Raw genomic sequence first — 11765 nt, forward strand, 5'->3', positions numbered from 1 at the left:
ATAGTGACCCTATAGGACAGAGTAGAACTGCCCCATAAGGCTTCCAAAGAGCAGCTGGTGGATTTGAACTGCTGATCTTTTGGTTGGCAGCCGAGCTCTTAACCACTGAGCCATCAGGGCTCCTGCTGATGCCTAGGCCCTTCTAAATAAGTGTTACCCAGTGTTGGACAATTCGAGTAACAATATAGATTGTAAAAATTCTTTTTAAAAGTAAATACAAAAAGTAAATAATATTAAATATATTTAAGAGTACTCAGCCATAAGTGCTTTCTACTTTTTATATAGTAAACACTTAGCTACTATCACCATCATTATCATCATCTAACATCCTAGTAATAGAATTATCCATGTTTTAGTATTGATGACATATCTTAAAATGCATGCATGACATTCATAGAAATGATCAGAAGTAATTACGGTTGTTAAAGACTTAATGTCTCATTACAAGTTTGTCATATAAGTGATTCATTCTTAGTAGGAATGTATTTTCTATTTTTGAAATACATGATCTCATAAATTACAAAAAGTAGTTCATAAGTATTTAGCATTAACTAAATGCCAACCTGTTACGGTTAAATCAACAATTTTACACTTTTATCAATATTTGTACTCTATTTTTTTATTTTAAAGCTGTATAGTATTATATCAATAACAATTTAAGAATTTTGAACTGATATTCATCAATTGAATCATAATGTTTTATTTATGTTTTTCTTCCTCAGAAGGAACATAACCTTCAGGTTTTGGGTCTGGTGAAATCAGATGAAGGATTCTATCAGTGCATTGCTGAGAATGATGTTGGAAATGTGCAAGCTGGAGCCCAGCTGATAATCCTTGAACATGGTAAGGGAGGCTAAAATAGTAAGATGAAGGAGGGCTGACTGTATTTGAGGAACTAGTCATCTGTCACTCAGGAGGCCTCATAATCATTAACCTTTTTGTAAAGGCCAACATATGGCATAACTAAGAGAAAAAGAAATAGTAACATGAGTCATCTCTATAGCTTAAAATTACCAAGAAACACAATTTTAGATTATATTGAAAAGAAATTGATATTAAGAAAAATGAACAGTTATAGTCTTACACAAATGAGTGTCTTTCAGATTGTAATCATTATAATATTCCAAATATATTTCTGCCGTGTTAAGAATAACTTCTAAAAGTAATGTTTTTTCCTTCAGTTTTTCTAAAATAAAATTAACCTGCCTTTTCTGATTATTACAAAAAAAAAAAAAAAAAAAAAAGCTTGTTATGAAAAATTCAGACAACACTGAAAAGAATAAAGGAAAAAAAAATCAACCCTGAATCAATCAAGGTCCAATCAGGAGAAACCCCATAGCAGTTTGAACAGGGAAAGTTTAATATAAAGAATTATTAACTATAACAAGGAATTGGAGTAACGAGGGGTTGGCTAGTAAGAAGTAAAGAGAACTCTGAGGAATGCACGTAGTCCATGATTTATGATGGGGTTCTGTTCTGATGACTACTCTGTCATAAGTCGGTTCTGACATAAATCGAATACTTCATTTTTTTTTTTTTTTTAGTTTTCATTATCATTGCCTTTTATTATCAGTATCTTTATAAATCTATCTTTGAGGGTTGGAAATATTACATCTGAGAATGATAACATAAGCAAATTATGCACTGCAACATTGTAGTACGTATTACTAATGATGAGATGTACAAAAAAAGAGAACAGACGGTCATAAGTGTGTTTTGTCGTAACTCAAATACATCATAAGTCGAAGGCTACCTGTATAGGAGTGACAGATATAAGGAGCAGCCGCTACTCCTAAGTCTGAGATATAGTGCCCAAAGAAGAGCCCTCCCCTCCCTGCCCTAAGGGCCGAGATCCAGACCTTGCTGGAGAGGGTTCAGCCGTGGCTTATTGGATGGTAAAAAGTTGCTATCATGCTGTGCTGGTGAAACATGTTCAAAATCAGCTCTCTGTGGCCCCTGCGCAAGAATGACATGCAAATTCGTGAAGCGTTCCATATTTTTTTGGAACGATACAGAGAAGATTAGCATGGCCCCTGCGCAAAATCGGCTCTCTAGAGTGCGAGGGAGAGCCACCAACCAAGCGGGGCTGAGTGTTGAGGGAAGCTGCCCGGAACCCAGAACTCACCTAGAGAGAACACTGGAACCAGCAACGAAAACCTCTTTTCCTCCTACAGTGTATCTCCAGCACCCTCTACTGATAAAAGCTTAACAACTTGTGCCAGCTGGCAAAGGAAAAATATTTGAAGGGCACAGCTTCATTTTTACAGAACAGGTAGTGAAGCTTGAATTTTGAGCTGAGAGGCAGTAAATTGATAACGGGCACACACCCCAAATCCTACCACTTAGGGATACTGCACATGAACACATACAGATAGATAGCTAGATAGCAGCTGTACTCTGTCCTATAGGGTCACTATGAGTCGGAATCTGCTTGACAGCAACGAGTTTATTTTGTTTTCTTCATATGTTAGTCTGTGATTATGCCCTTCCCTATTTATTGGAAATGATTTTGGAGCACATCAACTGTTGCATCTTGGCAGAATGCCTGAATATGATTACCAAATAAGACAGAAACCGAGTCAGTGAAGTAGATAGGCTTATTTCTTTTTACTAGTGGCAGTGATTTTCCTTAGTAAACTTTGTAGCTATCTTAGAGTGTATTTACATGGAACTAAGCAAAGGCGCTTCAGTATATTTGTGTTTGGGGTTACCATTTTAGATCTAACTCTAACAGTATAAATGGTAGACTATACTTGGAGGTCCCTAAACTAATCCTTAGTGGACTTTCCTTTGAAAACGCTTTGATAGTATAATAATCATAGTTATAGTGTGTGTGCTTCTTTCTTTTTGAGACAGTTTTTATGGACTGGTGAATTTTTTTAATGGTCTTGTCAGGGATGCGTTAAGGATGAGTGGATTGTAAGAAGGAAAGTCTAAGTGTCGTATTATTAATTTTGCTATTTAATTTGTAAGATAAATATTTATGTTGGAAACCTAAAAGAGGAAATATAACAATCTATAAGAACCGGCCTATGCCTTCGAGGAGTTTACAGTATAATCAGGAAGATAAGAAATGTACGCAGCTTTAATACTAGTCTATAATAGGTACTATTTGTATAGTACAGATAATGCAGCATAAAATTCCAAAGAGAAGAATTCCATCTTTGTGATCAGAGAGGGTTTTTCATGGAAAATCTTTCTTTTGTAGTAGGCCTTGAATGATAAGATTTCCTGGTGTTAAAAAGAGGATCTGGACCAGTCAGGAAATACTGTCAGAATGGTTAAAGTACCTGTTCCTGTAGGATGGTGGTCTGTAAAGTCAGAGTAGGACCAGACTGAGACTGGTCTTGATTATAAGCAGTCAAAGCAATGCTACAGTAAGGCAGTCTGATGGTAGAGGCAGGTTTAATTAGAGGAAGAAGGAGTGGAGACTGGTTGAAGCAATGTCGTTATAACAGACCATTGTGAGATGATAAGAACTTGTACTAGAGAAATGAAAAGAAAGGGTCCTATTAAAGAGATATCAGTGATTCATCTGCTTCAGATGTTATTAATTGATTGGTTATTAGACATGATGAAGAAGTCAGAGATACTTTCAAAGTTTCATCTGGATGACTGGAAGAATGGTGATGCCTTTACAAAAGTAGAAAAGGAAGGTGAATTGAAGTAGAAGGGGAAATCTACTTCTGCTCAGGATGTAAAGAGCTTTCAAAGAATGTCCCACCCTCACAACAAAAAGAAGCTAGATAATCTACAAAATTATAACTTCTCTTGTCCTCAACAGAGAGCTGAGTTTGCAAAGCAACCAAGTAACCTAAATGCCTCCACCTCCCAAGGAAATGGGTATGGTCATATGAATTGTTTCACCTTTGACAGAGCATGAAAGAAAGAAATGGTTGCCATAAAAGTGGATAAGAAGAAATCAGTTAAAATTTTAGCTGATTGTTAGGCCAGGTATGGACTAGCATCTTAGTTTGGAATAGCTGGGGACCCCTGATACAAGGAGAGTTCACACTTGCTTGTAAGTACTTTTCCACAGTCCTTCACAGGACGCTTGCAGTTAAGGTTGGGGGCAAGGCAACAGATTGGAGAAAGCCTACCTCAGTGATACAGAGGTGGAAGAAGTGATCTGTGGCTCCTTAAAAACCCCTCCCATTTGCTCAGGCCCCTTTCTCCCTTAAGCCTTAAACCAGTGAAGGAGGAGGAGCAGGAACCTTCTTAACTCAAAAGCTTCTGGAGAATTAGAAGCAAAACAACTCTGCCTCTGGGAGGAGGAGCCCTCTGTCCTCCAGAACGCAAAGACTCATTGCTACTGGAGGAAGGAGAGAAGAGAAAACCCTTTATCTCTGAAATACGTGCAGAAACCATTTTGGGACCCAGGATCCTACACTGATACCAAGAAGAGGTCTTTTAGACCTATGGAGAAATAGAAAATTCCCTCATAAGACCAACCACAAATACAAAGCAGATTTTGGCTATCATAGAAAGGAGAGGCACAGGACCTAGCTAAGACTTGAGTCTGGACCAGGACAACAGAATCTCACCTGTCCCAACCATGAGCCTAACATCGAGTAATAAACAAAAGCTATCTACTGCTGGAGGAAGGGTAAGACCATGGAGGGGGATCCCTTTTTGGTGTAGGTATGCAGGAGTGGTTGAAAACTGAGAGAAAAACAGGAAAATTGAGAAAAAACCCTTTGGCTCCTATTCTTAATCTTAAGTACAAGACAGTGTAGTAGTCTACCAGTAGAGGGATTTGAAACCTGTGGTGCACTGAAAGTAACTATAACAACAGTAAAATTCGTACCAAGCTTAGATCCTGACTAGATTGACTAAACCCCTCCATACTAATGGCTTGGCAGAAGAATAGGTGTGCCTGTTTTTAGGTGTAAATAATATTTGTCTCAGTCTCCCCTGTTCTCCACACCATGGTCAGCATTCTGTCAAAAATTATTAGGCACATACATCTAGCTCAATTGGCATAACATAGTTTATAATGAAAATGTTCTATATTCTACCTTGGTGAGTAGTGTCTGGGGCCTTACAAGCTTGTGGGTGACCATCTGAGATACTCCACTGGCCCCACCCTATCTGGAGCAAGAGAGAATGAAGAAAACCAAAGACACAAGGGGAAGATTAGTCCAAAGGACTAAGGACCACAACTACCACAGCCTCCACCAGACTGAGTCCAGCACAATTATATGGTGCCTGGCTACCACCACTGACTGATCTGACAGGGATCACAATAGAGGGTCCTGGACAGAGCTGGAGAAAAATGGAGAGCAAAATTCAAACTCACAAAAAAAAGTTCAGACATACTGGTCTGACAGAGACTGGAGAAACCCTGAGAGTATGGTCCCCAGACACCCTTTTAACTCAGTACTGAAGTCACTCCTGAGGTTTACCCTTCAGCCAAAGATTAGACAGGCCCATAAAACAGAATGAGACTAAATGGGCACACCAGCTCAGGGGCAAGGACAAGTAGGCAGGAGGGGACAGGAAAGCTGGTAATGGGGAACCCAAGGTTTAGAAGGAGAGAGTGTTGACATGTTGTGGGGTTGGCAACCAATGTCACAAAACAGTATGTGTATTAATTGTGTAATGAGAAACTAATTATCTCTGTACAGCTTCATTTACAGTGCCTTAAAAAAAATTAGGCACCCAAAAAAAGACAAGGAAAAAAAAAAATCCTGACCCATTGTCAAGAGATAAAGCAATCAACAGAACCAGGCTCAGAGGTGACCCAGATGTTGAAACTATCAGAGACTTTAAACTAAATTGTGATTAGTATGTTAAAGGATCTAATAGAAAAGGTGAATGACATGCATGAACAGATGAGGAATTTTGGCAGAGGCATGGAAACTATAAAGAGAGATCTAAGATACTTGTATTTGTCTTGAGGCTGAAAGGATTCCATAGCCAGAGGCAGGAAACTATAAAAATGAAAAACATGAAGAATTTCTACAGAGGTGAAGAATTCCTTCAGGCTCATCAGTAGACCCAACACAGCTGAGAAAAGAATTAATGAACTTGAAAATAGATCAATATAAATTATTTAAACTAAAATAAAGGAGAAAAAAAGTAGGGAAAAACAGAACATTAAAATGAGACAAATCAGATGGTCTAAGATAAGTAAGTTGGTGTTCCACAGGGAGAAGAGAGGAAGAACAAGACAAAACATTTGAGAGATGATAGCTAAGAATTTTTTTAAAAAATGGACAAGCTCAAACCATAGGTCCAAGAAGTTCAGACAACCCCAAGTAGGCTTAGTACCAAAATAATAGTAGTAGAAAAGAAAGAAAACACCTGTACACATCACAGTCAAACTACTGAAAACCAGATAATGAGAATATCTTGTAGGCAGCCAGAGTAACAAAAACAAAAAACATATCATATTCAAAAGAACAAGGAAAAGAAATAGACTAGACTTCTTGTCAGAAATAATGAAAGCCAGAAGACAAAGGAACAATATCCTCAAGTTCTGAAAGGAGGGAAAATTGAATAACCCAAATTACATACCTGGCAAAAATGAAAGCAAAATGAAGACCCTTTCAGAACAAAAGCTGAGGAAATTCTTTGCCATTAGACCTGTGCTACAAGAAATGTTAAGGAAGGTTCTTCAGGCAGGAGTGTAATACCTGAGAGAAGCTTGGACAAAGAAAGACCACAAGTGGTTTTAAAAAAAATTGAAAGGTAAATATAATTTTTTAAAAATCACTTTAAGAGATAACTGACTGCCTAAAGCAGTGGCCAGGAAACTTTTTCTGTAAAGGGCCAAATCGTAAGTATTTTAGGTTTTGTGGGCCAGTAGTCTCTGTCACAACTACTCAACTTTGCTCTTGTAGCACTAAAGCAGCCAGATAGATTGAACAACTATGACTGTGTTCTAGGAAAACTTTACTTTCAAAAACAGGGCAAGTCCTAGTTTGCTGACCTCTGGTCTAAACCAAAATTAGTTTTTAACATAAAATTAAAATGTATGACAAAAGTAGCATAGTTATTGTGTGCCGTCAAGTCAGTTCGGACTCATAGTGACCCTATAAGACAGCATAGAACTGTCGCATTGGGCTTCCAAGGCTGTAATCTTTTTAAGGAAGCAGACTGCCACATCTTTCTCCTGTGGAGCGGCTGGTGAGTTCTAACCACCAACCTTTCGGTTAGCAGCCAAGCGCTTAATCACTGCACCACCAGGGCTCCTTAGCACAAAGCCTAGGAGGGCAGAATTGAAAGTAAACTGTTGTAAGGTTCTTAATGCTACACATCAAGTCATATAATGTTTGAGGTAGACTGTGATAAGTTAAAGATGCGTCTTATAAAATACCCCCAGGGAAACCACTGAAAATTAGAAAAAAAGATAAGTAATAAGCAAATAGTAAAATACAGTGGAATCATAAAAACTACTCAGTCCACAAGAAGGCAAGAACACAGACAAATACTTGTGAAAAAATGAATAATAAAAGCATACCGTTTGCAATACAGCAAAGATAAAGATAGGTTATTTTTAAATATATACATGTTCCAGTTCACTTACAACTGAAGATATAAAATTAAATTAGTGAGATGTCATTTTTGCCTAATAATAATAAATTTATAAATGAACATTACTTCATAATGGCTGGCTAGGATGTGATTAACTTTGCACCTTTCTTTCATTCTTAGTGAAAATGTAAATTGTTACATCATTTACTGAAACCATTTTGACAGTTACATCTTAAAAATTACAGACTCAACCCATTAATTGTTCTTGTCGGAATTTTTCCAAAGGAAGGAGTCAGATTTGAACAAAGGTTTATATATAAGACTGTTAATTTCAGCATTAGTAGTTAAAAAAGGAAAAGACAAGGACAAAGAGAGAAAGAAAAGGATATGACTTAAATGTCCCAAAATGCAGGAAGTCATTTAAATAATTATAGTACATTTTTATGATGGAAAAGTTGTTGGTCATTAAAAATCATGCTTTTGAAGACTCTTTAATGGTATCAGGAAACTCAGAGGATATAATGTCAAGTAGAAAAGCAAGATACAAAACTACATATAACAAATAATCCAACTTTAGTTTAAAAAATTAGTTTAGACATTCCCATACCAAAATGTTAACAGTGGTTATCTTTGAGTAGTAAGGTCACTGATGATATTTTCCCAATTTTCTAGAATAAACAAATATTACTTTTATAATAAGTAAAGGTTTTTATTTTTTTTAAGATTAACCCCATCTTTCACTCCCTAGTCATATAATGTAGTTGGTTATATTTGCAGAGGTGACTTTTTTGAAAATGTTGGCTTTTGAGTATGCCAAGTGACATTCCCAGTAGCAATTAAAAAAAAAAAAATGCCATCAAGTTGACTCTGACTCATGGCAACCCCATGTGTGTCAGAGTAGAACTATACTCCATAGGGTTTTCAATGGCTGATTTTTGGAAGGTATATCGACAGGCTCTTTTCTAAGGTGCCTCTGTCGGTTGCCGTTGAGTCAGTTTCAACTTGTAGCAACCCTGTAGGACAGGGTTTCCAAGGAGCAGCTGGTGGATTCAGACTGCCAGCCTTTTGGTTAGCAGCCAAACACTTAACCACTGTGCCACCAGGTGCCTCTAGGTGGATTCAAACTGCCAGCCTTTTGGTTAGCAACAGAGCACCTTGACTGCACCATCCAGGGGCTCCAGTGACAGTAATAGCTGTGTAATTATAAGATGGTATTTTGTTATTATTTAATATTTGTTTTCTGTACACCTGAAAATATCAGAAATTTTTTTTCCCTAACATTTTCTACATACTATGATGATGTATTTAATAGATGTAGGATATGTAACCAATACAGAAATAGTACCATATAGAAACTCTACATTTCCTTTGGAATATGTATATGGAAGATTTATGGGATTTTAAGAATTAACATGTTTTCTAAAGGATCCCTGTGTGCCTGATTAAAAGCATAATTTACATAAGGAATTGTGGCATTGCCTCCTTTATGTTGTTTAAGCTGTTAGGGTAAAATCTTTTTCCTTATGATCTTTCTGATTAATATGACAGCTAAAAAAATTACCTTTGTTGGCAACCCATTATTTTCACAATGTAGTTAAACAATATGGAGTAGAAAATACATGTTTTTTTACTTTATAATTACCTATTAAATAATAGTTTTAAAAAGTATTGCAATATAAATTATTGAAGATATGTTGAATAGTAAGAATTAAGGTAATATGTTTATTTTTTTGTCCATTAAATTTTTATTAGTTTTTCTTCTTGTCAGTTTGAATTTAAAAATAGATTCCAAGATTATCATGTAATATTGGAATGTAAAAACAGAGAGGTATGCTTTTTCTCTCTGTGTCCTTTTATATTAAGCTTGATAATTGGCAGTTTTAGGACAGTATGGGAAGAAGGGTTAGTGAAAAGAGTATAACATGAACTTGTTTTCAGTAAAGGAAGTCCATACTTTACCAACTTCTAGGATATTATGGCTGTGATAGATAAGGCTGCATACGGAGCATCACTTTTTTTATTTTTTGACAGAAACATTTGTCAAAAATTCCATATAGCATCTGAGGTTAATACTGAATAATAGAAGTTCTGGAATAAGTGACTAATGGCCTGGCATGATTAAAGTTGGCTAGATAGCAGGAAATCATAAGTCATTAATGGAATATTTTAAATCTGAAATGCTAGGATGTGCGATGGTGTTGATTTTAATCAAAGGATAAATTGTAATCAGTTACTTTGCTTTTTTTTGTGGCAGTAATTATAAATTTAGGAAAAGTTTTACTTGAGACAACTGTGGTGTGATTTGACTTTTTAGTCATGAATGCTGTGTCAGGGAACGTCTTAAGATTGAAAAATGCATCTGACTAATGTCAAGGCCTGGGTTTAGTTCTTCAGTTCTTGCCTGCCATTAACTTGCTGAGTGATTGAATCAGGTACTGAAATTCTGGGATTTTTATTTTCTGTTTAGTGGAAGAATTAAATTAAATGATCTCTTAGGTCCCTTATCACTCCAAGTACTCTATTAAATGCAGTTGTTTTAGAAACATGCATTAAATATATGATGCATTTCAAAATACTTTTTCTGTCTAGATATTGAAATAGATATTGTTTATAGACAAATTGAGGCATTTCCAATTAATAATAGTTTTATATTACCTACCAAAATGTGTATAATGAAACAGATCTTTTGCTGACAATCTGAAGTATTGGCTTCATGTCCCAACCCCACTATGGATGAGGTAGTTAATCTCTGTGAGCATCAGTTTCCTCACCTATAAGTATAAACAGTAATCTCTGCACAGGACACCTCTGAGGGGCAAATAGAATAGTATATGTAAAGCATAATGTAAATTGTAAGGTCATAGTAATTTGAAAGAATGTGCAAAGCCAAAGCATCCATGGGGATTCTATAACTTGCATTCAGCTGAATTAAAATGAAGATTAAAAAAAAAACTTCATGAAGCAAGGTTTGAAGATATTTTTAAAATAGACAACAAATATCTGTTTTAAGATGCAGTTAGATCATTTGAATTTGCAAAACAAGAAGAAAATTTCATATGACCAGATTGCAAGGCATCTGAAATTGTCTGCTTAAACTAAACTAGCTCGAAAATATTTTTTAATAAATACAACACATGTTCATTGTCAAAAATAAGAATGTATAATTGAGTGAAATAAAAGTAAATTTGCTTTCTAACCCTTCCCCTAATCTCACTTTCTACAGATAGACCTGTTAACAAGCATTTTCTGTGTGTTCATTCAGTAAATATTTATTGAGCAAAGTGCTATAGGCCAGTCATTTTGTGAAGCGGTGGGAATGGAATAACAAAGAAGTGGACATGATTCCATGACATCATAGTGCTTATGTTCTATTAGCAGAGACAGACAATAAACAAGTTAATGAATATACAAAGTCATTATAACTTTTATATATACTTGAACTAAAAAGGATGTTCTTATAAAGAACTGTATTAAACCATAAAAAAACCCATTGCCGTTGAGTCAATTCTGACTCATAGCGACCCTAGAGGACAGAGTAGAACTGCCCCATAGGGTTTCCAAGGAGTGCCTGGTGGATTTGAACTGCCTACCTTTTGATTAGCAGCCGTAGCTCTTAACCACTATGCCACCAGGGTTTCCAGAGAACTATATTGGGAATATCAAAAAAAAACACCACTCTTGCCGTCGAGTCAGTTCCAACTTATAGCAACCCCATAGGACAGAGTAGAACTTCCCCCTAAGGTTTCCAAGGCTGTAATCTTTACAGAGGCAGTCTGCCAGTCTTTCTTCTGTCAGCAGCTGGTGGGTTCCAACTGCAGACCTTTCGGTTAGCATCTGAGTGCTTAACCACTGTACCACCAGGGTTCTGTATTGGAAATAGGTTGGAAATTACTTGAAACAAGGCAAACAGAGAGGGTCTTTCTGATGTGGTGATATTTAACTTGAGACCTGAAGGATAAGGAGAGAGTGTGTGTGTTTTATGCTTAGCCACCCCCTCACAGCCTTCTCACCCCCGCACTTTGTCGTCAAGTCGATTCTGACTCATTGGGATCCTACAGGACAGAGTAGAACTGCCCCATAGGGTTTCCAAGGAGCGGCTGGTGGATTCAAACTGCCAACCTTTTGGTTATCAGCCGAGTTATTTTTTTTTTTTCGTTGAATTTTTTTTTTTTTTTTTTTTTTAGTTGTGCTTTAGGTGAAAGTTTACAGCTCAAGTTAATTTCTCATTCAAAAATTTATACACATATTGTTTTGTGACATTAGTTGCAATCCCCACAATGTGACAG

The 11765-nt window shown here is 36.4% G+C and overlaps 1 protein-coding gene and 1 non-coding gene across 2 annotated transcripts in view; both read left to right on the top strand.

The window, feature by feature from the left end:
* Positions 1 to 11765, top strand: part of NEO1 (neogenin 1) — a 216027-nt gene that overhangs the window by 110986 nt on the left and 93276 nt on the right. The window contains exon 7 of the mRNA XM_023729866.1: positions 723 to 843. Coding sequence (XP_023585634.1) covers positions 723 to 843 — 121 coding nt within the window. The remainder of the gene's footprint in view (positions 1 to 722; positions 844 to 11765) is intronic.
* Positions 1973 to 2078, top strand: LOC111820237 (U6 spliceosomal RNA). The gene has a single exon (XR_002823789.1). It is a non-coding gene; the product is annotated as a U6 spliceosomal RNA (small nuclear RNA).

The sequence above is a fragment of the Trichechus manatus genome, unplaced genomic scaffold, assembly GCF_000243295.1.
Source record: "Trichechus manatus latirostris isolate Lorelei unplaced genomic scaffold, TriManLat1.0 scaffold00030, whole genome shotgun sequence".
Lineage (NCBI taxonomy): Eukaryota > Metazoa > Chordata > Mammalia > Sirenia > Trichechidae > Trichechus > Trichechus manatus.